Source organism: Anas acuta, chromosome 1, assembly GCF_963932015.1.
Source record: "Anas acuta chromosome 1, bAnaAcu1.1, whole genome shotgun sequence".
In the NCBI taxonomy this organism is placed as follows: domain Eukaryota; kingdom Metazoa; phylum Chordata; class Aves; order Anseriformes; family Anatidae; genus Anas; species Anas acuta.
In genome coordinates, this window is record NC_088979.1 from 168,609,292 (window position 1) to 168,636,462 (window position 27,171).

General features: G+C 37.9%; 1 protein-coding gene across 17 annotated transcripts in view; it reads left to right on the plus strand.

Annotated features, from left to right (window-relative positions):
* The window catches only part of GRIP1 (glutamate receptor interacting protein 1), a 319,763-nt gene that overhangs the window by 276,411 nt on the left and 16,181 nt on the right, over positions 1-27,171 (plus strand). For 9 of the 17 annotated variants that reach the window (XM_068669271.1, XM_068669275.1, XM_068669278.1 and 6 more), the window contains 9 exons: positions 1,553-1,708; positions 6,875-7,061; positions 7,868-8,013; positions 9,660-9,740; positions 17,337-17,406; positions 17,650-17,795; positions 22,284-22,461; positions 23,501-23,640; positions 23,813-24,001. In XM_068669271.1, coding sequence (XP_068525372.1) covers positions 1,553-1,708; positions 6,875-7,061; positions 7,868-8,013; positions 9,660-9,740; positions 17,337-17,406; positions 17,650-17,795; positions 22,284-22,461; positions 23,501-23,640; positions 23,813-24,001 — 1,293 coding nt within the window. Of the gene's footprint in view, positions 1-666; positions 823-1,552; positions 1,709-6,874; positions 7,062-7,867; positions 8,014-9,659; positions 9,741-17,336; positions 17,407-17,649; positions 17,796-22,283; positions 22,462-23,500; positions 23,641-23,812; positions 24,002-27,171 lie in introns of all 17 variants that reach the window. The other 8 variants (XM_068669268.1, XM_068669282.1, XM_068669269.1 and 5 more) reach the window with 6 other exon arrangements.

Sequence of the window (27,171 nt, forward strand, 5' to 3'; positions counted from 1 at the left end):
ATCAAATCTGGTCCCAAATTTTATCTGGAAGAGGCTATTTTAAAGTTTCAAAGATGGAGAACTTAAAAATTGCACATCTAAATAACAAGAGCCCTAGATTTTTGCTTTATTTATTAATCAGGTTTCAGGATAGAATTTTTGTGTTGTGGCCCAGGAGGACGTTTGTGGCACAGAATAGCAAAATGCCAGCAATATATGCTGCCAAAATTAAAATGTCAATGCAGTAAATTGAAATGACCAGCATGTAAACATCGCCATTGTAGGCACCACGATGTATAGTATCTGATTTTATTTCTTAATGTCAATGAATGCAAGCAGAAAGTTTAACTAATCTTCAGTTAATGGTTATATATGATACCTTCTTAGTATTTTCTAAAAAAATAAAAGAATCTCAAATAGATTCAGTACTAATCTTTTAAAAATAATACCAGAAACTAAACAGACAAATCAGAAGCATTTATTCTAATAAGAAATATCTTTTTTGTTCCCAAGTTAGCACCCCTTAGTAAGAAGAGAAGACCAGATTATTTATTATTTCATTTATTTTATTTTCAGTTTGTTTTAATTTGAGGACTTTTTGTTTGTTTGTTTATGTAATTCAGTTACCTTTCCCTCTTCTCTGGTCCTTTTGTTTTCTGATTTTCTGTCATCCCTTCATGTGGGCAGTGAAGGTTCAAAGAAGCAACAGGCAACTTACCTGGGATTCGTGTGCCAACAGCCACAGCAACCTCCTCACCTACCACCATTATAACACGTACCACCCTGACCATTGCAGGATGCCAGCCTTGAAATTCCAGAAAACGTCTCCTCAAAAAAGCCTTCGTAATGTTCCATGCTTTTTCCTGCTGACATATTCTCTCCTCCTTCTTCCTCTTCTTCCCTTCCCTCTTCTTTCACTCATAGTTTTCTCATTTCAGGCACTAAAACCTTTTCAGTTTTATGGATGCTACACTTTTTCATAGCCATGCCAAGGTTATTTCTGACATTTTATGCCTGTTTTTTACTATAACAAGGCAACCTTTTTAGACAGGAAAAGGCTTGAGAACTCTGGATGAACCTGTTTGTTTTTTTCTTGTTTGATTGTTTGTGGGTTTTTTGTTTTTTTTTTTTTTTTTTCCATATGAGTAGACCATTAGATTTGTGTAGTATATATAAAATACAATCTTTGAATGCAAAGCATAGCCTACAAATCTTTTGTCAGAAATTACCTACTACAAAAAGGCATTTCTAAAATCAGTGTAAATAGATATATTGGTCTGTATTGATTCATGAATGTGTTAAAAAAAAAAAACAATTTAACATACTTCTCCTAAAGTGAGATGTCTATTATGAATGTAATTTTTGTTTCTACAAGACTTCTGTTAGCTCCCAGCAGATATTTTCATGACATGCTGGCTGTACTTCTATCCAGGGTCACCTATGTGGTTTAATGTTTTTGTTATCAGAAATGCACAAACCATTCCTGTGCATCATACGCATGGTTTAATTCATTGATGAGTTATAGGCATGTGCTGCACTGAGTGCTGTTTGCCAAGTGTTTGATTTCTTACAGCAGCTTTGGTGTCTTCATCCTTCTCTCCTACCTCCATGAGTGCATACAGCCTGAGTTCCCTGAACATGGGGACCTTACCTCGCAGCCTCTACTCCACCAGCCCGCGTGGGACAATGATGAGGCGGAGGATGAAAAAGAAGGACTTCAAAAGCTCCTGTAGGTGGTAACAGCAATTGCTCAAAATGTGCAATGAATGGGTGGAGGAGGGGGAAGATACAGAAAAAAGAAAAAGGTACAAAGTACCTTATACTAGGTAGAAGGGAAAACAATTGGCATTTCTGTTAGATGTGGGGAAACAGCAGCATATTAATATTTATCCAATGCTAAAAGGAGATAAGCAGAGGCCATATGGCTGAACTCTTTCATCTGAAATATATAAAGCAGTATTGTCTTCAGACAATCCTGCATTGGTTTGTCATACCATTATAGAAGTGATTTTCAAATTCCTTTTCAGACTCTTCCCATTTTCATTGGGGAATAAAATTCATAGCTGAATAGTCAAACACAGATTGCTGGTAAGCTCAACTATCCCATTACAGAAAGAGAAGAGCTTGCTGTTATATTTTACAGGTAGTTTTGATGTTAACACCTACACCACAACCTGTACAATCATTTTTGTGAGAAAGAGTGACAAATAATGATGAACACTAAATAGCCTTGTTTCTGGCCACTCTCTTGGATTCAAAGCATGAATTTCCCATGAGCCAGTAATTTCCCAAGCCAGGCTGGATATATTTCAGTCTGTTCCACTTGGTATCTTGCAAAATATTCACTGGGCCGATAAAAGTACGGCTGTATCAGTGCGATGTTTCCTAGACTCCACGTAAGGGCCATGCCTCCTTCTGGCTTGTCTGTCAACACGTGATCCTCAGGGCCAGCATCAGCTCAGTTCTTTCAGAGCACAGAAGTACAAAATGCAAAAATCTGCTACAGCTAATAATGCTCACAGGTTCAGTCTGGAAAAATGAGCTGCTGCCCCATATTCAAGATTTCCCATGGTCATAGCAAAATCTGGGCAAAACAGCAGCCTCCAACCAAGCCCAGTCACTATGGAGTTGAGAAGAAACATTTGAGAGAGGAACTGAGGTCTTGCTTTCTTGCAGAGTTTTTTTTTGTTGCTTGCTTGCTCTTATTTCTTTTATAAAGCAAATATTTTTACATAACTTTGCCTGTAAGTACATTTTTTTAATTTTTAATCTGATCAGCCATTTATCACTACTCATGAAACATTAGCTTCTAATGCATTGTTTGGGGTCATGGAGAGATAGTGTGCCCATCCGTGCTATGGTATCAGTAGGGATCCAGCTTTTATGTGTCCTCACATGCATATGAGAAAAAGTAGTAATTTTACACTAATACTAATTGCTTTAAATAGTAATATAATGCTGGATGCAAATTACAGTTCTTAACTTCTGCTGTATCATAGCAGTTCCATACAGCAAAGAACTGATAACCCTGAAAGCAATTTTACTACGATTATGGATCTTGGAGACAGTTGTTACTTCTGTTGTTGATATTTCAGACATTTTTCACTCAAGGAGGCCTTAACCTGCAATGTGTTTTCCTGCAAAGTCTCAAAGCAAGGCCAGTGACATTAGATTTCAGTGGGACAGTCACAAAAGCACTGCAGCCCACCTCAAAGATGAGAATCTGCTATGATTAAGCAAATCTCTGGCTAGGAGATACTAGGTTGAGGCTTTGTTGTGGGGTAGTTTATTCTGCATTTGCCTTATTGTGAGGTCTGGATATACAGCATTACAAAATGTGTGGAACTGGCCCCATTACTGGGGGTGGGATGGGGTGGGCAGAGTCTGTTTTCACTATGAGCAGTGACTCCATCAGCAACCCTGAATCAGAGCTAGCTTTAGAGTAACTAACAGGCCACCCAGGCTTGCTTGCCCTTTCTGTGAGCTTGCTTTTCAGCACACGCAGAGTTCCTTCCTGCTATTGCTAGACTTCTACCTGTACTTGTGACTGCAATAACAGCCAGTTTAAGAGAACCACACTGGACTGAATGTGCTACAAGTGACCATGATAGAGAAAGACTGGTCCTGTACCCTTCCACCACCCATCAACAAGACTTGGAAAACTTTGCCCTCTCCCTCTGTGGGAGACTCGTGAGAACCAGGTAGCACTGACTGCTGTCCTTTTCATAGAAAAGGAATAGCAAGTTATCTTAATTTCAGTGATCCTTTTATTTTTTTAATCCTTCAAGGGTTTGTTTGTGTTTGTTTTTTTTTTTAATGTAACTTAATAAATCCTTTGGGATATCATTTGGCAAGAAAAGGATGTATTGATGAAGGGTGCTATAAAGTTTGCATTGCCAATTATTTAGCAAAACTTGCCTACATTAGTGATCATTCCAAAATTTATGATAATGAAGCATAATGGTACAGAGTGCTACAACACTTTTATGGCCAGGAGTTTGCAATTATTGCATTAATTATGCAGATCTTTCCAGACGTGGCTGTAAAAATTGAAAGCATGCTCTGCTGTCACGTGCTTTATTTGTGCCACTTGTTTTCCATCTTTATTCTTCCTCTGCTTTTTTTTTTAAATTATGATACTCATTGTGAAAATATTTATTTTTTTATTTGGTTAAAGTTTAAATCCTGAAGTATTTTGTAATAGGTTCATAATAGTACTTGAAATTCAGGCATAATTTTATACCAACTTACATGATAGTTATTCAGGCTGTGTAGAAGTTTTCTCAGCACATCCAAGTTAGCTACTAGCAAGAAGAGAAGTAAACATTTTGGGTTTTCCAAGGTTCAAAGAGGAGACTAAATATTTAGCTTTGATGACATCTTGTTCTGCTTCTCTTACAGCTGCAAGAATAAAAGTAAAAAGTACATAACCTTCAAATTCAAGACTATGATTTACGTTATGAATAGCATATAGTAAACTAGGCCCCACAATTGTCACTAAGAATTGGAAGCAAAGAAAAAAAGGGTGCTAGGATATGTCCCATAGCAGCAGCAAACAGGATTCACTGGGGCCATTTACCCATTGATGCGCCCTTTTTAAAACAATGAGAATCCTTGCAAAGGCTGCTTTGTGGTGTCTACAGCTTTAAGTGCATCAAACAGCCGAAAAAAATGGGCAGTGTTTCTTGCCACAGTCATTGAATTATAAATTCCAGCAAGCGTGAAGTCATGTCACATTTTATAGAAGCTTGACAGAAAGCTTTTGTTACATGATTCAGGAGAGTATTTTCATCTCTGCTCCTTTTGGTCCCCTTTTTGTTTCATTTTCTTTGGGAGTAGGAGGGGTTCCTAATGGTCCTAATGGTTCAAAGTGTCTAAGTGGACACTTACAAGTGTCCACATCATGAAAGTATTTGTCAGGGAGAGTTTTAAATCTCATAAATATTAACGATTTCACAATATGAATTAAAATGTTAACTGTCCTAAAAGTTTAAATAAATGTTATGAGACCTTTAGATTCTTGGTAGGGTATTAGAAGAAGAGTAACAAGTGCACAGCAGAGTAGGAATGGACACAAGCGATAGGAAACAAAGATTCAGCTAACAAGGAATTGTTGTATGATATTAAAGAAAGCGATAGTGGAACTTTTCTGAGCTTGGATGCTCTAAATTTAGAAATTTCTGGAAGGTGGGTTAGGGGATCTATTATTATTGACTTTGAATTATTTGTTTTAGTTATATTTTAGCTGTCACAGTATTGAGGGCTGGAGAAACCTATTTTCTACATGCAGTAAATGCTAAACCTGATCGCCATTTCCGAGAATAGATTAACAGTATTAATATTTGTATTTGGGTATGAGCATATACTACTCAGTACAGATAAAGGAAACAGTAAGAAGGATGCTATTGAACAAAAGAAATAAGAGTATTCTTACAAAGGAAAATGAAAATAAGACATGAGAATTCACAGTAATTCAATAAGGAGAAGAGAACTGGTTTCAGAGTCAAATGTATTACTGAAAGTAGCTTTTCTGGGAGAAAACAGAAGCTCATGAGTTTCGGCAAATGAGACTTCTGCAACTTTTGGAGTCAACTTTGCTGACTGGTGCCACATTAATCACACTTGATACTATTTCAGAGCAGGTCTAGTGCTTGTAGCCTCAAAGAAAGGAAAATATTTATAGAACCTCTGACATCTTTGTACAGCTGTGCTAGTATTATCTATCAGGTAAAAGAAAGGACAAATTTTTCTCCATACCTTAAGAAAAAAAAAAAAAAAGAAATTTAAGCTATCCCTCAGATAAACCATGACTTTTTATGTAATTCTTGGTAGCTAATGCAGGAAGAAATGGGTCTTGAGGGACTTTAGAGGTGCAGAGGTAATAGCATAGGTTTATAACGTGAAAACATTCAAAATCTTCATCACTAGAGGGTTATTGTTACAATACCAAAACATTGCTTTACTGATCTGAACAGATATTGAAAAAAATCTATCTTATCTATCTTTCTGTGTATGACGTAATGAAAGACAGTAGTCTGTCACTGGGAGAGTTCAAGCAATGGTTCAAATTACTTTTAGGAAGAGGTCAAAAAAAAAAAACCACAAAGGTTTCTTTCATAGATAATTGCATTGAATCCCAATGTTGTTTTTATTCTGATTTGTTCTGTAACGCATCCTATTCAGAATGAGAATAGAGGCAGGGAGTAGATGTAGAGGAATCTTGGAAATGCAGAAGAAGCTGCCAGGGTTTTTCAGAAAATGGTTCGCCAGTTCCTTTGAGAGACCCCATAGAAATTATTTTTTCTCACAATCTCTTTAGAGTTGCTGATTGCTAGGACAGAGATGCTAGTTCAACTTACATTACCCAATTAGCCTGACATATTGCTGATGTGTAGTAAACATGTGCAAGTTGATATAAGAAAAAGGCATCCCTATTTCTTGCAAGCAAGCCTGGAGCGTGTGCTTTGTTGCTAAGAACAATACATTGCTGTGAGATGTTCAGAAGTGCTCCTGGGAATCAGCCTGAATAACAGCTGGGGTCGTGCTTCTAAATCCCTTAGCTACTGTGAAAACTCTGCCCATCCATGCCTCAAACTTAATGCAAACAGAATTCAGGGATGTTTGGAGGTTTTTGGGGTGGGGGTATCAAACAAATGTATTTTGCTCAATACGTGAACTATCTTTCCGTGTTATAACCTATAACCAGATGTTTTCTATTCTCTTATATGTCATAACTGTTTATACATCATTTATAAACTTCAGCCTAAATTGAATTTTAAAGGGCTGTTTTGTTGACTAGGTTTATTGTACAGATCAATTTTCTCAAAGAGCAATGAAATTTCTGCTGTCCGTGTATGAACGAGTGTCTTTACTCCTGGTCTGCTCTGTTTTATAGTGTCTTTAGCCTCTAGCACTGTTGGTTTGGCGGGGCAGGTCGTCCACACAGAGACCACAGAAGTAGTGCTGACAGCTGACCCCATAGTAGGGTTTGGGATACAGCTCCAGGGTAGCGTGTTTGCTACCGAGACCTTGTCTTCTCCACCCCTCATTTCCTATATTGAGTCTGACAGTCCGGCGGAAAGGTGAGGTTCTTCCAGATAACTGCTAAGTGCATTTTGATGAGCATTCCTTGGGGTAGTTTGGGCTTGTTGCTTTTGATTTGTGCTAAACTGCAGGGCGTTGCTCAATGGAAGCGTGTCAAGTAACAAACTGTCTGTTCTGACAATGGTACTTCATGTGCTTGGTCAGCTGTAAGAATGACAAGCATCAATGCTTTCATCATCCAGAATCCTCCAGCAGGAGACTAGAAGCTATATTCATTCAAAAACAAAAACAAACAAATAAACAAAAATCAAAAACATTGCTGAAGTCAAAGCAGCATGCCATGGGGGGAAACCGTATCCCATTCTTTAATGTTTTGGTACAGAACGAAATCTGGGGAAATACCAGAATCGTGACTGGGAGGAGCTGGTTTACTATTTGTTTTATCTCAACATTACAATTGCATTTTTATGCTTTTGTATGTTTTTAGTCATGGCATGAGTTCATACAGAGCAGCAGTAGTTGCACAGGCAGCTTCTAGGTGCCATTGTAGTGCTGCAACACCTGTAGCCTGGGGTGAGAGGTGATGTCCATGGGTGGAGTGGAGGCATGAAGGCTATGCCCCCTTTGTGGGTCCTGGCACACCTAGAGAGCTCAAGCCATGCTGGCAGTGCTGATAATGTCGGGGTGCAAAGGGGCAGCAGCAATTTGGGTTGTCCTCAGGTGCCTTTGGAGCTGCTCTGCCACTTCTTCTTTAAGGCTAGGTTGAGTGTGTCTTTCATTATTGGTATTACTGGTTCTGATAACATGCATGTCTGATTATTTTTATGTATCATTGTGTGCCAAGGTGTGGGGTCCTGCAAATAGGAGACAGAATAGTGGCAATAAATGGTATCCCAACAGAAGACGGCACATTTGATGAGGCCAATCAACTGCTCAGAGACTCCTCTATCACCAACAAGGTCACCTTGGAAATAGAATTTGATGTTGCAGGTATGAATGTACTGTTATTCTGTCTTGTAAGAAAAGCAAAGGAATAAATCCTAAGGATATTGCAAGTGTTAGGTATCAACGGTGGGGACATTCTTCTCAAATACACCATTCAGTTTTCATGTGACCTGCTTGAAACATGTGTCTTTTTGTGCAGCTTTCTCATTCCACTTAGCCCTGCAGCATGTTTCAGAACACAAACAGAAATGACAAGTCCTTAGAAAGATCTGGTGACAGTCCTTCCTCTAAGTTATTTCCAGACAAATTTCTGCCCTGAGATAGAAATACTCTGATGAGTCAAGACAAATCCTCTACAGGACAGCTAATGAAATGTGTTACTAGACAAAAAAGTATTATAAAAGGGTGGGTAAGCAGAAAAGTCTGGAGAGTTTAACTCAGCACTATCTTAAAAAAAAAAAAAAATTAGAAATTGAATTAGTAAAAATCAGAAAAGTCATTGTTAATGTTGTTGGTGAGCCTTTATCATTACTAATATATTTCCTTTCTTCCATAATGTGTTTAAGCATACAGAATACATCTATATAATCACAAATTGTGTAAAACAAGCACATACAATTCATGTATGTGCATTACCCCACTAAGAGTAAAAACTTTTAAGACTTATGTGCTTATCTGAGAGTAGCTCCTTTGAAGTTATGACAGTGTTGGATGTGCTGTATTTTCCATAGTGCAGTTGTAGTATAGTATAGTTATAGTTGTATAGTTATTGTTAATGGTATTATAAATCATGATGTCAAAAGCAGGCTAAATGTTCTTAGTATAATTCTTTGTGGTATTTTAATATGTACATATCTAGTATACTGTAAAAAAAAAAGGTGAAATACAATTTATGCATCTGTATAAATAGGAAATGGAATATTAAAAATTATGAAAACAAAATAATGGAAAATTCACATTTAAATATGCCTCAAGTCACAAGGACAATAAGGTTTGTGTTTTGGTCCCTGGACTTATGTTCATCCCATTTGCTCCATAACAGCAGACTTATACTCATCATTGGACTCTCCTGCCATATATATGTTTATGTACTTAAATAGCTGGAATTTTAATTCGCTCTTCTTCAAGCCAACAAACTTTTGGTAGCAGCGGTGTGAAAAGTCAGAATTCAGTGCAGTGTTGTGTATTTTTTTTTGTCTCAGTCAGCTCTAGATGCCTCTTCATGAGTGCATTTTTGATCTCATTTCTTCCCAGTAGATGTAAAATCCATGGCACTTGCCTTAGCAAATAGTTAAAAATGTATTAGATCTACAGCAACAAAAGCCTGAAATTCTTAAGACTTGATCTCCTGTCCTTTTAATTAAAACCTATCTGCCGATGCTAACGTTTTCATGTGTGCTCACAGAAATTGCATACAAGCTAAAAACATGCAGTCTCAGCTGGCTGCTTGTCTGTGCAATCACCATAAATTCAGTTAAACCTTAAAAAAATTGAGTTACTGTGAAATTACCAATAGAGATATAAATCATACTTTGTATGTCCTACTTCCTTCACTTCAGCACCCGTGTTTCACCCCTGACTAGTGATGTTGATGTGATTTCATCAGTTTACATGTGTAGTTCCATTAACTCAGAATTGCTGTGTCATATAAATTATCTATTTTTTATTTTTATTTGTATTTTTTTTTGTAGAATCTGTTATACCAAGCAGTGGAACATTTCATGTCAAACTACCAAAGAAGCATAACGTGGAACTTGGCATCACGATAAGTTGTAAGTGGAAGTGCTTATTTTTAAGACTGTGGTGATGGGATAATCTGCAGATAGTAGGTCCTATAGTTGTAGGCTTATGCTTATTTTGGTGTAAACTATTTTTTTTTTTTCTATTTCTAGAATGGGGTGATTAGCAGTGCTCTTTCCCTGATGAAATATTACGCTGTGACAGATTTCTGTCCCCCCCCCATAGCAGTTAAAGATGCCAGAAGTTTGCCAGGCCGAAAGCTTGACCTATTCCTTCATGTGTAACATATATTTAACTCTCATTAAATCTAATTTAAAAAAAAAACAAACAGGTAATTAGAATTAAGCACATGTGAAACTACTTCCATAGCTAAGAAAGGTGCAAGCAAAACCAGTCATGGCCTGTTGCAGAACCCTACTGACCTCAAGGGTTCTCACAGGCATGGGAATCCACATACAATAGGTTGTGTTCTGCTTCAGGACGCAGTTTGAAGATACATCCTCAACCTGTACAACTTGTGGACAGTCCTAAATGTGCAGGTCACGTTGCAAAATCTTCTTTCACCAGGGGCTTCAGAGGTGGTTGAAGAAGGTAACAAGGGTGTGCATTAGTGTAATTCTCAAAAAAAGTATTTGGTATTTGTTTGAAATCAAAATGTTTCTTATTTGGGGATCAGACAGTAAAAGCTCTGTTAGGACTGGGTTTTGATCAGGTAAGGTCCAGCATACCAAGTTCATCTTTTGGTGGATGGAGGAGCAATCTATATCCAAGCTAACAGACTTACATTCACTGTACATAATACCAGTGCTGCATCTGGCCTCACTAAAATTATTATTAATTTTTTTTTTTTATGGTAGTGGCCTTTCTAAGCTAATAGTCTGTCTTTGGAATTATTCATGTATCTTGGGGAAAGATTGTGCTTTGACTTATATTCTCAAATCTTTTAGCAGCACAATGGAAAAAAGTTAATCAAAAATACAGCAGGGAGCTCAGTGCTAAGAATTACATCTAAGGAACAAATGAAAGACGTTGCAGACCTGTTTCTTGTGTCACAGACTTGAATGCATAATTGTTGGACTCCCTAAAATGTGGTGCTTGAAGAAAATTCTTTGGTCTACACGTATTTATGCAAATGAAAATATTGAGGAAACAGAAAATGGGGAGAGAGGCTGTTTTATATAAATATTCTTAAAATCAGTCATGATTTATAGGATTACAGTAAAAATACTACCTTTCTAGAAATATTATTTGTATTGATTTCTGGAATTCAGGACATCTTGTACTTCTATTTGACTAGAGTAATAGACTGAATGGAAAACTGATGTTCCAGAGATTTAGTGTTATTCACTCTTCCAAATTTGGCATACCTTCCTTACTTGGAACTTAATTCCAAAAGTTTGTACTTCATAAAATTAGTGCTTTATGTAACCAGAGGAACACCTGATTGGTCTTGGCTCTGTTCTTCTGAGTGTACTGCAGTATCTTTAATATGTAAATTTAATTATCTGTTATATATAATACTCCCAGGTGCTGGTAGTATTTAATGCATATAAAATTTGTCTAAGATTAGCCCATTGTTTGATTTTAAAGCATTTATACTATAAACTGAAAAAATGTAAATTTCCTTGGTAAAAGCCTTGAATTGCTTCATTTCTTACTTGTTTTTCAGTACTTTCCTCTGTTCTAATTATCTCCTAAATGAGACAATGTGATTTGCAAAATATAAATGTTTTCTATCCATTTTGTCCAATTTTTTTCATGGTATTTTAACATATTAGCATCTCATTTTTTACTGATATTGTCAGGAAGCAATGTGATTTCTTTGAAAACTCAAGGGAGTTGCTATGACCAGGCTTAAACAGGGTTGCTGCAGGAGATCACATTTGGACTTGATCTGTTTAAGTGCTAGTGCGGTTCATCATCTTTGTTTTCAAGGCTGTGGAGTTAACAGTGAGTGAGAAATTCTGTCTCTATCAAAACATTTCAGAAAATACATATTTTGTTTTCCCTATCCCGTGTGTAGTTTGGTGTTTGGTTGACGAAGTCAGGAAATGACTAAAATAGACAAGATAGGCACTTCTTGTCAGAAGAAAAGTGTAGGGCTCTCCTCAGGTTGGCATCTGAACGTATGCTTAATTTTAAGTCTAGAAATTTTTCTAAGTTAGCTGTTAGGAGGCAGATATCCTGGAAGAGGAATTTATTTTCTTTCTTTGTGTTTTCTTTGGTAATAAGCATCTAGCCTTCCAGCTGAGTATTGAAGGCATATCTGAGGTGGCACGCAACACTCTAGACAGTCTTTGGGAAACATGAAAAGTAATAGGGGAAGAGATTTAGCTTCTCTTAGTTCGTGATTTATTAAGTCCCACCCCCCCCCCCCCCCCCCCCCAAAAAAAAAAAAATCAAAACCAAAACAAATCAAAAAAACCTTTGATAGTAAAAACCCTTATGAATTAAGACAGATTCAAGTTTCATGAACATCATTAACACTGTTAATGTTAATCCAATGTGCTAAGTTTTAAGTAGTGAACATCAGTTATGTCAGTATTAATAAAATGGTCTTGCCCAATGCTGCCTTAACACATGGACTGAACTTCTGTCCTCCTTTGGCCTTCCCTTATCCCTGCAATATATACGATCAACTGTTCTTCCCATTAATATCTACCTACTTCAATGAAGAACTTATTGAATAATTTGAAGACAAGTGACTATGCATTTCATGCTTCAGCTACCATCATTTTCACTCTTACTTACCTGGTTGAAGCAATTAGAATGTCTCAGTTTTTAAAATTAGGTCATCCAAATAGAGTATGACACAGCATGTTGTGTGTGTGCATGTATAGTTGTGTTCTTATAATAGAACCATTCCACAGAAGGAGAGCTTTCTAGTAGATCTAGTAGTGTTCAAATCTGTTTCAATATACTTGCCAGTGACATTGATTTTAAACCATGTAATAGAATATGGATTTCTTTTTATTTTTTTCAGGATAAACTTTTGTGCAGCTAGGTACTTCTACATAGACTAGTATTTTTTAAATAAATTTAATTATTTCTGAGAAAACTACTTACTAATCTATTCTGTTAATTCTAGTTAACAGCTCCTTTTGGACATTAGGGCAATACCCTCAATAACTTTCAACTTTTAGTTAGCCTTGAGGGCAGTTTGACTTGATGATCTTTGTAGCTCCCTTCCAACTGAACTATCCTATCCTACTGTCATTGTGGGTAAGTAGGGTGACTTTGTATAAAAAACATTTTTTTCCATCCTATGAGCTTTTTCCTCTGCAATTTGTTCAGAGTTTGATCAAACTCCAAAACTTGAAGCCAGGCTGAGTCTAGTAAGCAGATTATTACTGGGTAAGATATCCACCCAAATTCTCTGTTTAACCTGCAATGCTTTATTTTTTTGTTTCCTTCGAGTTAGCAGTAAAATAAAATAAAAATAGCAAAATATGTGTTTGGTTGGTTGGTTTGGTTGTTTTTTACCTAATAGAACAGCTAATCTACAAATCTAACAATGTTTCACTAAACTTGCTTCTAAGTAGGGACTAGAGGCAGGCAGGCAAAGTGTGCCTTTACTAGTATGAGTAGGGTACAGGCTGGGAACTGAGACCTAGGACCATAGAGTCATTTATAGAGAGGGAGCTTGCTGAAGATCAAAGTTCCAGTTACAACACTAAATTTACCACTTTAGGCACTCTTCACTACTTGCAGTTCATCATACGGACTGTGTAAGATGTCCACAGGATCTCAACAGTAGGTACACTAAGAACTGAATCGGGGGAGAAAAGATTTGATCTTTGTTGGATGAGGAAAGAAACCAAGTGGATAGCCATAACAGGGAGATGGGAAACAAGGGAAGAGACAGAGGTGTGATAATGAGTGCGGGGTGTTGGGACTTCCACAAGAGGGCTGGATATGGGTGAGCCCATAAGGTGAGGAGAAAGAAGCAGGTGTGACAAGGAACTGTTATGGTGGGGGAAAAAATAACATCAGGGCAGCATGTGTATGAAGCCACAATGGAGATTGCAAGGAAAGAGAGAACTGTGGGAAAAGGATTTGACATGGACTAGGAGCACAAGGGACTGGAGCCCTTCCCAAGACTTCACCTCAGGATTCCTAATTTACAGCATCTTCTAGTAGAAACAAATTTCTCATCTCCCTCCCTGCCCCTTCCAATGTGATTCTGCCACCTGGATCTGCATTGTAAATCTCAAGGTTTTATGCCTGCTTGTGGTCTTGCAAGTGTAGGTTTGATAATGTTTGATATTGCTTGTAATTGTTTCTTTTTTTTAATCAAAAATAAGTCTCAAATTAAACAAAAATGGACATTTAAGGCCATACAGTGTCACTTCAAACATCTTGTGCTAATTCACAAGGATATCTTTTTAATTAAATGGTCAAATATTGCCTTCTCCCTGGGATTCTTCCTTCTCTGCTGTCTGAGGAGAAATAACAGTGCTGTGTAGCAAAGGGGATGAAGGCTGCATAATGAATGAAGTGGAATATTGCAGAAAGCAAAAAGAGGTGATCTCATGGTCAAGATAGTTTAATGCTACCCCGGAGAAATTAGTTTTTTCCTTTTCCCCGTGATAGAGTTGTGCTGAGATGCAAGTCATTTCACAGGGAAAAAGAGAGATGGGGAGAGAGGGAAGAAAAAAAAAAAAGACACTTTCCACAGGTGTCTGCTTGATTTTCCAGAGAAAAGTTGAGATCCTGGGGTTGCACTTGTCAAAATATTGAGTGTTTACAGCTGTTTATGAAAATGCCAGTAGTTGTGCTTAACATAGAAGCTGTTATATACTACAAGCTGTTGTGAGAAATTAGGGCATGGGTATCTCAAATTGCTCACTGAAAATTGCCATACTTTGACCGAAAAGTTCCTGGGTTTTCCTTCCTCATCTGTAAACTGAGGATCATAGTACTCAGTCTTTTTGTGGGGGATGGAGTCTGTTTGCCAGTGTTTGGGACCAGTCAGGCTGTGGTGATGTGCAGTACAAAAGTTCAGGAGGGAATCGATTTTCTCTCTTCAACAGAACTTAAATAGTTTGTAGTATGTCATGAGTGTTGAACAACTAGAATAAAACATTGAGGAAAAAAGAAAGTGTGGTGTAGATGCCTATTAAGAGCTTGTCGGCATAGGAGTATTAATTTCACACTGAACTGCATTTGCTGCCTGCAAAAAGACTTTAATCCAGCAGGCAATTAATAGCACAGGGTAAATGACAAAAATGGTGCTGGTTCACACTTGTTCAGTTCAACAGTGTGGTAATTACACGTGCAATATCTTACTCCTTGCGTCCATGTCTACACTGTGGATTCACATTTTGAGTTTCATCTCTGCCCTTTTTTGATTTTTCTCTTCTTTCTTTGGAATAATGAAGGACTGTTTGGTTTAGTACTGATAGTTTTTGTGAAAGCAGTTTAATAAAAACTGTATCAATACCCAAATTTTAAACTGCGGGCACTGTAAATGCATATGACCTCAGGGATTTGTGAGTCAACCCAGAAGGTCAAAATCTAGCATCTTAGGGGGGGGGGGAAAAAAAGAGTTCACCAAAGTAATAATTTTAAAATTCTAAGAAGGCACCAAATGATGAAACAAACCCAGAGTATTCAAGTAAATCTTGGAACTGCCATGTAAAATACATTTAACCCCACAGTGTGAAAGTACAAGAAACAAGCAATGAAATTTATGCATCTGGCAAAAAGTTAATTTCTGTTCTCAGATTGGAACATATGCACTTCTTGAAAGCCTGCTGCTTTAGACTAGTTTCTAAAAGTTCTTGAGAGTCTTCATACTTCTGTGTTCTGTACTTTCAACACACTGCATTTGAAATATGGCTTCTCAGCAGAACTTACACAGTTCCTGTGGACATTCAAAAGCTTTCTTGGCCAGGGCAGCTGAGATTAACAAGATCTGTTAGAATATTGTGTTGGGAACGTCATTATTCATACATCTTGGGCTTGCCATAGGAGAAGACCTCATTTTCCACCCAAGAGAAGAAGCATGAGTTGCTGTAGTGAATGACATCACTATTTTGTAGGTGATCCTCCACCGATACTAGTAGCTTTTTGGTGATTGTCAGCTAGGCACTGGAGCTTAATGGAGAAGTACCTTCTGCGTGTGAATGCAGAGGCCTCAGCTGGCACAAGTCAGAAATGCCTTAGGGCAGTTGAAGAGCCTCAGATGTGTGAAACCATTGGTACTTTTAGTAGAACTGACAGCCTTATACCAACAGCAATGTTTTAATATCAGCATGCTCTTCTATAATGACAGTACCAAGAGTCAGTCTGTGTTCCCCATGTGGACTACCTCCTTGCCCCAGCAGCTCTAGGTAGTATCCTTTCTGACAGCAGGCAGCACACTATCCTCTAAAAACCCCTTTTGTCATCCTCAAGTTCTGAGCCCACTGCTTGCCTTATCAGATCTTCAGTGTGGTCATCACCTTATCAGCAAGTGCATAAATTCTCCAAAGCAATGCAGTCAATGAAGCTTTGCCAAGAAGCAATCCTCTGGAAGCAGTCACTGTTGTCTTCTGCCTCTGGGGTAGTACACTGCTTCCCATACAACCAAAAGTCAAGTAAAATTGCTAAGCTAAGCAGTGTTGTGAATGGCTTGCACAACTTGCCAAGGTAAAACTTGACACGTACTTTTGCACAAGTTGTTAAAAATTGCAATATCTGTCATTGTAGAGTAGAGCATCCTCTTTATCATGATGGACAAAGAGCGAATAGAAAATTATATCACATACCTCTAAGAAGAGATGAGTTAGGTGGGCATGGAGAGGTCTGCTGAGGGGTTTACTGATTTGAACATCGCTGGAATTGCTGTGGTTCTATCCCCAGCCCAAAGTGGGGAAAGGTCCACAATGCATAAAGCTGAGCAGCAGAGTTAGAGGAGCAAGGTTACTCATCAGAAGGTCCATATGTTTACTTCAGAGGAATCTGTGAGTCACAGTGAAGCAAGCATCCGTGTGATGCAAGCTACATCACTGCAAAGTTGATAACTGTGTATCAGCCCAGTGGTATGTGTGGCAGTCATCCACAGCATCTGATTTATCAGGAAGGAGATAGCCCCTTTCTCACCCAGTCAGCACCATCTTCATGCCTCCGCCGTAAGCACTGAATGAGACAGTACTGGGTGTAACGAATGTGGTGTAGCCCACTCTAGAAATTTAGCCAGAACTGCTCTGTTGGTTGGGGATCTAATAAAACATGATTTATGACTGACAGAAATATTCTGGCAAAAGGTCAGCATCAGTAGTTGTGCTGAAAGGTTCTGCTAACAGAAGTCTTCCCTTGTGTGTTGTAGCTACACAGCATTTTAAGATGAATCACTGAGCTTTGCATGTTTGAGTCCTGGCCAGAGCCAAAATTCAGACATCTCAGGTTAAATTTATTTTGCACTGGTCACCTTTAATTCTGGCATTTTCTAATTTTTGAGAAATAGTATTTAGAGTCTTAGTAATATGATGCTACTGTTTGTATTCATGTATGTATAGTGTAGGGGAAAGAGACAAATATAATGTAGGTAAATCAGTATTTCTTACACACTATTTATGGGTAGAATCAGCCTATGTGCACATACAGAAATTAAGACTGATGCTTGTGTCTATTCTTTATTACAGCTCCATCCAGCAGAAAACCGGGGGACCCTCTGGTTATTTCTGATATCAAGAAAGGAAGTGTTGCTCACAGGTAAGGCACTCAAGCTCCCAGTAAAAATCTGTTTCTACTGTATCACCAGCTACACTCAAGTTAATCAAAGAAGCTTGTAAGGGACTTCTACTTTTATTTAGTGCACAGCAGTTATGTGCAAAATGTATAAATAAATAGCTGTTAAAGAAATCCATCTTGTTTCTGTATTAATGATTAGACAGTGTGAAATACTTTGCTTTAATGTTGCTAGCATTTCATGTAAGCTTGTTTGCTTGTTCACAGAACTGGGACACTGGAACTGGGTGACAAGTTGCTTGCAATAGATAACATTCGACTTGACAATTGCTCAATGGAAGATGCTGTTCAGATCCTTCAGCACTGTGAGGACCTTGTAAAGTTAAAGATCCGCAAAGATGAAGATAATTCTGGTATTAGCAATGTGCCTATTACAATTCTTGTGTATTTCAGTGTTTTTTTAGAACATAGGTTTATTTTTTCACATTTAACTTTTAGTGAAATGGTTTTGCTATACATTGATTTTTGCTAATGCTAATCAAAAAGGGATATGGCTTAGGGATATGGTTTAGTGGGGACTGTTAGTTTTAGGTCAGAGGTTGGACTCGATGATCTTGAGGTCTCTTCCAACCTAGAAAATTCTGTGAAATTCTGTGAAAAAGCATCAAAGTAGAAACAAAAAAATAATCAATACATTTTTGAATTATCTCAGTGGTATGTCACCTTCAGGAGCTGTGCTGTAAAAGGAGGTCTTCAGTTTTCTGGAGACACAATTTCCTTTCAGGTGTAAACATACAAGGTTGATCTTTCTCTTATCAGCATATTGAAATTTTCTCTGGTTTTAAGATTGGAATCATGGATAGCAAAGCACTATGGATACATAGTTCTACAGCAGAATGGGGCAGTGTTTTATCCATAAATACAAAAGCTTGACTTCAGTAGGATTGTTCACGTGCTTAAAGGTAAGTAGTACTTCACTCGCTGTGCTGGATGGCTAATGCAGGAGCCACGTACGGTCAGCCCAATGGAGTTGCGATCATTTTGCACATTTACATCTATTAATATTCCTGTATCTTCCCAATTACGGATTCCATAAAAGCAAAATTTCTACCTGGAGATAATGAAATGAGTTCTGCTATGCACTTTAGTGGCAAAGGATATCAGACAATTTTAACTACCATTACTGTTGGGATTTATATTACGGCATCCCATAAAGGCACATACTGTAGATTCATTTGTCTTAAGCTCTGTACAATCCCACAACAAAAAAGCACTATTATTTCAAATCAAGTGTAACTGTTGAAGTGATGTTTAGAATCGCACTAGAATGCTCTTTTCCTTTAACGGCTTTTGAAAGCAAACAGTATTTTCTCAGTATGATCAGTACAAAGGAAAGGCGGATTAGTTTAGCACCATGCGCAAATTGGCTTTCAGAAGTTAATTTTGATCCATCAAAGAGAATGGCTGCTGCTTGGCAGAATATTGTGGTTAGGCCCCTGCAGGTGGTGAGGTGGTGTTTGCTAAACCTGATTCCTATATCTTGGAGAGAGGCTGGCCTCACTGGCTGTACATCCAGAGAGACACCTGCCTTGACAGTTGCTTTGGAAAACTGAGAAAAACAGTTACCTTGTGAAGAGCAAACTGCAAATACAGTTGGTGGAAGTTTAACAGGAGAAATACCTGTAGAAGGCAGTTTGAGTTTCCTCCTGCATGTGAGGAGGTCCATCTTTTAAATGTTCATGGTATCTATGATCGCTCCTTTACTTTCTTCCCATCGTTTGGAAGACTGCATCCCATCAATAACCCTGTAGAGAAATTGCCCAAAGCCTGTAGAAGAGGCATGAGTTAGAGTCATGTAGAAGTAATAATTTCTCACACACTTTCAAACACGTGTGGGTTTTTCCTGCCCCCACCCCTCCTGTGGCCTAAATATCTTTCCCAAACAGCTTCTATTTCCACTGAAGGTAGTATATATTTTCTGTCACCATCACTGAAATGTGGGTTTCAGTGTCCATCCATGTAAAATAACATCTTTGCTTTCTTAGGTGTAGCACACTGTGGTAGCTGGTACAGATTTTAGTCTGAGATTCTTTGTGGTTTTGTTTTACATATTCAGGTTGGTTATTTTACAGTTGCATTATCTGAATCACGATTCTTACACAACTACAGTGCTTTACGTAGATGTGATTGGTGTAGCTGAACATATTTGAATGGAGATGGACAGCTCAGAGACCTGCTGAACAGAATTCTCAATAAAAATGGTTCTTATAACAGTTGAGTAGTGTCAAAGTGTAATTTAAGACATCTATAGCAGATTTTCAGGTATTTTGAAAACTTTTAAATTTTGAAACCTAATAAAACAAAAGCCTGATGCTAATAGATGAGTAAGGATGGAGCACTCCAAAACAATTTCTAAATCAGAAAGAGAATAAGATTTTCATATTTGTTGGCCTCCCACAGCATTCATTTTTGAAGAGGGAAAAGCAGAAAGCAGGGTTTTCTTCTTGCCTAGGTTCTCATTCTCTCTTTATCTATCAAACCTTTTCTTCTGGTATTCATATCAGTGTATTTGTAGCTTCTAGCTCCTATTCTGTCTTCAGTTTTTCCTTCTGCTCTCTCTCTACTTCTCCCTTCAGCAGATGATTTTATGTAGCTCAAGTCTGTGTCCCTCACAGTCAACCATGCACGTGAATGCAGCAGCAGGGTAACACATTACGTGCTCCCTCAAACTGTGCTCTTTTTTGCACTTTTTTTTTTATCAGTCCCATGTTACTCTAAAGAGCAAGAGACTAGTGGATGGAACAGAAGCACTGCAGCACAGAGGCAATATAACGACATTTCCTTAAATGTGATTTCAAAGAATTACCCACATGCATCACTACGATAAAAGAAAGAAGGATAATCTCAAAAAAAGAGACCCTAAAAATTTATAATTTGATTGCATTTCCTTCTCAGATGGAAGTATGTTTTCAGAAGAAGTTTGTTTTCAGCAATCTTTCTCTCCTTTTTTTTTTTTTTTTTTTTTTTTTTCCTGCCAACTTCCAATTCTGAGGATTTTATCTCCTGGTTAGCCTAATGGCAGCTACCCTTTTTTTGAATATCAGAATTCTCTGCTTGCATGGCAAATCTGGTCTTCATTGGGTATTCAGGCCACATACAGGCCGTATTCTTGAATAGTTTGCATTTGTGTTGTCTGGAAAGAACAGAAGAAAGTAATGTAGCAATTTGACATTTGTTGCATTTTACCATTAATTTTCTTAACTAGGGCTATCCAGAAGAAAGCCATAATGGGCCAGCCTCCTTTCCAGTCATTCACGGAGATCTATAAACTTCCAACTCTCTTGTGGCAGGACTGCTGCATAATTAATATCTTCGTCTTCACTTACCACTGATAACAGAGAAACATTAGCATTGTGTCAACCCTTAGCAAATACTGCCTGTTGTATTTTCAATTAGCTTGGTGCAATACTTTTCACCCTTCTGCTGAAGTCTCACAACATGTCATTGCCATACCTGTGTAAACATTATCTTTAAGTCTTGGGGGATTTGTCATTGTCCCATGAATGCTGCAAGAGGCAAACAAGAGCTGCCACTCTTCTGCTGCACAGTGGCACTCACGTGCTGGCCCACCAGTGGCTCCCAGCAGGGTTGTGGGTGTTGGGTGCTTTTGGAAACACCATGTCCGATAAAGTGCTGGTGGTGGGAAATGTGCTGAGGGCCAAAACACTGTTGATAATGTCCCAGGTAAGAATACAAAGCCAACAGTAGCCACGAAAATCCCAGTATTCTTTGCTGAATAAATACTGCTAATTCTTCTCTCCTTTGAATATTGTGTGTACTGTTTCCTTTATGTCAATAGCAAGTGGGAAATGGGAGGGATGGAGGGTGGGAGGAAAGTAGACCTACATTTTCTTCAAACTGGGAAAAGACAAAATAACTTCAAAGACATTAGTGTCTCGCCAGCTCTGCTGACATACCGCATTCAGTGTTAGAAGAAAGCAACTCTTTGAACCTTTGCTAGTGATGCAGGTTTCTTTTTTCCTCTTCATTTTTCCTACCTACAGGAAAAAAAAAAAAATGGGAACATCTGAATTTTCTGACTTGTCTCAGGTTAGTTTTGGTCGCAGTTAGAGAATATGCATCCTAGATGTTTTCTACACTCACTGAGCCGTTAAAAATGTCCTTGCCCACAGATCTAGGAAAAGTTGCCTGTCAGGCCAAACACCCTGGCTGAATGCCAATAGCATAAGATGGACAGGGGAGCATTTGTGATGGTTCTTTGTTGAGATTAAAATTTCAAATTATGTACATTTTATGTAAATAATCAAAAATAAAAAATCTAATGGAGTTATTGTTCAATTTAGTTGGTAATTCAGAAGCTGTTTTTGATTCAATTCTAAAAGCTTAAAAATTTGCAATTAAAAATATGGGATATATTTCAGGTTCTCTTACTAAGACAGCTGCTTATCTTATGATGACTTTTGACCTTTCCACAATTTTTTGAGAAAGTCTCCTTTTAGAATTTTTAAATTCTCTTTGGTTTTAAATACCCTCCATTTGGTTCAAGGAACAGAAGAGTCCTGGTAGTTATACAATGATAGTAACATGTTTCTTCTCTAATAAAAAAAAAAAAAAAAGCCTGAAGTCACATTTTAATAAGAAAGAAGATATTAAGATTTTAAACAAAGTAAAATTCAGTCCTACTAGAATGAGGACAATTGTTTTATTGACTTCAATGTAATCAGGTTCTGGCAATAAAAAACAAATTGCTCAATTTTTTTTCTAAATAATCCAGCAGAATATGATTTAGAGGTGTATCTGAAATATAATCCTTTGAAAATGTTGTTTGATTACCAGTCACTAGACTGAATGTGTTATTTTTTTTCATTCCCTTTCATAAGAAACCAATTGCATCCCCTTGGCATTTATTACAGATGAACAGGAGAGCTCTGGAGCAATTATTTATACTGTTGAGCTCAAGCGCTATGGTGGGCCTCTTGGAATTACAATCTCTGGTACTGAAGAGCCCTTTGATCCTATAATTATTTCCAGCCTTACAAAAGGAGGATTAGCCGAAAGGTAAATTGGAAAGAAAATTATTTTTAAGCATTTTTTTTGTCAAGGTAAAGATTTATTTTGTTGACCTAAACATGCTAATTTTCATGGTTTAGCTGTTTATTTTGTTTTTAATTCCTCAGATCTGAGTTCATAATCTTTTTGCTGATATTTTGAGATGATTACAAAGTTTGAGAGCACGAGGAATATCCTAACAGATGTTCTTGCATATACTATACAAGTCAAAGAATGGATTGTGGTCCTTATTGTGAATATGATTGAAAAACCTGTGTAGTCACAGGAACGTTTTAGCAGCCTTTTAAAAGTGGTAGCCTTGTATAGTAGAATAGGTAAAGAAAGCTCTTCACATGTCTAACTTTGTCTGAAAATATTCTGCTCATAGTCCACACACGCCACACCTGTATGTGCACTTACATACACCATAGCTACCATTACCCGAGGAGTAGAAATGCTCCTCTTGATAAATGATGGATAGAGAATGATGAAAAGGCTAATGTTTTCTGTCACTTGTCATTTTTAAAAGGTAGAGTCGTCATAACTAGTCCCTTTGTTGGTACTTACAAAACATGATAACTGTGCTCAGCCAGAACAAATTGTGCATTTACACAAAGAGAATTAATTTTCTTTTTATGCTACAATCCATCCTGAAAACCACACTGGTGAAATAGCTGGCTACTTGCTCCCACTGCCATTATCTGTTCTGTTGTGAGGCTTCTAGAAACATTACATTAATTTCAGGATTTATCGAGCTGTCTGAGAGTATTCTTAAACAGGTGGGCTGCCATGAATATCATCCATAGGTTATTAACTACTGCAGTAACACAGAAATCCATCTCTCCACGCCTCAGCTCTGCCATTGTCACTACAACAAAGGTGACTTGCTTTAAGCATTTCTAACAATAGGATTACTCCATAATGCAGCTATGAAAGCAGAATGGGAGTAAGAGAGACGAGACGTTCATGCCTCCAAATATGCAGACAAATTATCTTTGTTGCTTTTTGTGCTGCTCTTCTAATGTTTTACTCCTCTCTCTCACTGTAGAACTGGAGCAATTCACATAGGAGACAGGATCCTAGCAATAAATAGTAGCAGCCTGAAAGGAAAACCTTTGAGTGAAGCCATTCATTTATTACAGATGGCAGGAGAAACTGTGACTCTGAAAATCAAGAAGCAGACAGATGGTGAGTATGGCCGAAGCAGCACCAGTGGTCTGTAATGAGTGTTTTTACAGATTAACAAGCATTTAGGCCATCCGTGGAAAAATGTCATGTCATTAGTAAAAAGCATACTCCTAGAACTGCACTAAAGCAATGACCACCTCCCACCCCCCCCTTTTCTTATAATCCTATTCAGCTACCAGTCCCAAGAAATTTTCTGTCCCTGTGGGTCACATAAATGAACTGAGCGATGCTGAAGATGAAACCTCTGCCGCACAGAAATCTGGCAAACTCTCAGACATCTATTCTACTACAGTCCCAAGTGTTGACAGCGCAGTAGAGTCGTGGGATGGCTCTGGTATTGATACCAGCTTTGGAAGTCAAGGTACTCTCAAGAATGAAGTCAGCATTTGAAGTAGAAACTGTTGACTTCATGGTTGAATTTCCTTTGCCTTAAAGAGAATCTTATTTGTACCAAGTTTAAATCTTGTGCTTTGTAATGTGCTGGTGTCTCATTATGACCACACACCTTGCCAGGCAGCATGATTTCTTACGCTTGGCTGGCCTCAGATTCATTCTTTTATGACAATGCGGTGTGTTACAAAGCATTTATCAATACGTTAACAGGCTTTTGTTAGCATTTCTGACATCTGAATGGCCAAGTCCATAGCTCATCCGCAACCAAATGAGTTTATCTTTCTAATATAGATCAATGCAAGGCGCAGAACACTCTGAAGGTGTTCATGAATTTGGTGCCCATGTGCAGTAATTTTAATGGACAACAGATTTATTATAAACTGCTGAAGGGGGAACATTAGGTGTTACTTACGATTTGTAAATCTGTTTCTTCTTCCTCATTCCTGTAGCATGTACACCTAACTTTCAGCCCTCAAAAGCAAACATTCTGTTTAAAGACATGGTTTTCATTAACTCTAAGTTTTATGCTTCTGTTTGACTACTGTTTTGATAGGATTTTCAGGTAATTCCATTTTAATTTGTAGAAGATTAGACAGATTTATTCAGGCAGTGAGGAACTCAGTCATCTTGTAATAATCTAGGTAACAAGTAAAATAACTTCCACACAGCATCTTCTGTTTAACAGACTTTAAAGTGATTATTTCCGTAGTAATAATGGTGTGCCCACTCCCTCGCAGATATTTGAGCAGATAGATCCTTACCTCAAATAATTTTTTCTCACTTGCTCTGGTTTCATACATTCTTGCAACTCTTATTTGTCTGTTTTTCTGTGGCTTTCTAGGAGCATGGGTGGTAGCATGTTGTCCATGGCTGGTGGACAGCTGAGTTGTGTGAGCAGTGCCCAGCAGATTGCCCATCCAGACTGAAGTTCTGTGCTGGTTATTTTCACCGCTATTCTTCAGTGTGCCTGCTCAGTGATAATACTGGTGCTTTTTTTGTAAAGCCAAATGTTTCCTTTGAAACCTGCTGAGCTACATGAGATCAAGAAGCAGCTGATGTCACTGCTAATGGCCATTTTTTCTGGTTTTTAATTTTTAAATATTTCTTAGACTATATATAGACTGCATATATTTTGTCATTGACATTCCTTTCAACAGGATAGTCTCAATACATTTCATTAAAACTCCATTTTTCAGCATTTTACTTTTAACTTACTGTTACATAAACATTTTATTTAGTACTCAATGTAATGAGTTAAACTCCTCCTCTATAATTTGTATTTCACTGGAGTTAGAGTTGGGATGAATTTGCCTCCTCTTCTGTTTTTAACAGTCTTAGTCAGCTTATCAAAATAAATAAATCAGGTTAGATTGTCTTCTGATTTTTCTAAGTCCTAGGGAAAAATATTTCTGAAAAAGTGCCAAACTGATGGCTCTCATTTTTTGACTGATCTAATGATTTCTGGAGCAAATTATTCAACTGTGTAAAAGACAGACCCAGAGTCCTCTGCTAAATCCTGATCGTTCAGACTTCATGCCAAAAACTAAACCAGTATCTCAAACCGTATTATTTTTTTCTGGCTCCCCTAAGAAAATCAGCCCAATCTCAGCTGGGTACAGAGCACTTCTCTTAAACAGCCTGAGTATAATCAGAGTTGCACCTTATCCCTTGGTGTGGCACTAATGTGACCCATATTTCTACTAAAGTTCATTCTGTCTTGACCTGTCAAGCTGAGTTTGGCTTCTTTCCAAACCTTTCTTGGCATAAGCACAGACTAAGCAAATTGAGGATTTTGGAGAATGTTTCTGGAGCACCAGATAATGCTTTATCCTATTAGTTACTAATTTAATGCTGGTGAGCCATCCTTTCTCTCCTTGAATTAACACCCTGGTTTGTACCTTTGTCTGGTGCATCTGCCTTGGTAATCTGGAGCCTTCCCCACACAACAGTCCAATTTTCACAACCAAAACCCTTCCTAGAATTCAGGAGTGTGATAATGTCTGCCAGTTAGCTGGAGAAAAACACACAACTCTGTAGTTGCATGGGATTTGAGGGAGACAAGTCTAGAGTGATTTATGGAAGTGAATTGCCCTCTTTAGAGAGGTGACAGCAGTGGCATTTGTTACTCATCAACAAAACTGATTTCCTAATCCACTATGCACATCAGAAAAGACCAAAAGAGGAATATGTCAAGATGAGAGATATACAGCAGCTCTACCTTACCGGATTTTGCATACCAGATCAGTATGAAGTTGTGAAAAATAAATCTGTGTATTCTTTCTGATACATCACTTGCAAGCCAGAGTCTTGTCAGGTTCCTACTTGGAATCCAAATTACAGTTAATTCGGTAAAGCTATTGAGCTAATACCAATGTTGATTTTATGATATAAGCACACAGGGGAAAAAAAATAGTGCAGATGTCAAAGCCACCTGATGCCACTTGCATGGTCTTGAAACATTTGGAAACAGGTGATAGAGAAATCTCTGTCTGCAAGATGAGCTTTCCAGGGGTGTCTGTTTGTCCTAGGCATGTGTGGCCCTTGTAAGACTTCAGAGCCCTGGTGAAATGGAGTAGCTCAGCTAGGAACAAGCCCCCCTACCCAAACACGCATGGTACAGAGATTTCATGTGTTGGCCTTTACATAAGGCAGCACAACCATGCAGAGCAGAGCTGGGCTGTGACAGCAGTCCTGAACCTGTATTAATGAGTCCTTGACTCTATGGTGCCGAGACAGTCACCCTCCTTCCTCTTGTGGCATTTAATCCAGGTAAAGGTCACTCGGGAGCCTCTGCACCATGCCAGCTTACGCATCTAGATAGCCATGATGCATATTAGCTGGGGGCATAATTGACACTAATATGTCACTAAGTTTTAATTACATTGCTTACATTAGAAAAGTACTAAGAGGCAGAAAAATCTGTCTTGTCTTGTCATCTGAAAATGGTTCAGGTTTGTTTGTTTCTTTTAATGCATCCTTGCAAACCTTTTAATAGGTCTGAAGCATTTTTTTCCTTAATAAATTAGGTTTATTTATGGATATTTTACACATGACCATGTCAACACATGGCTAATATTCATAACTACTTATTCACTAATATGAATAATTTCATGCATGAAGTCAAATTGGAAATTGATA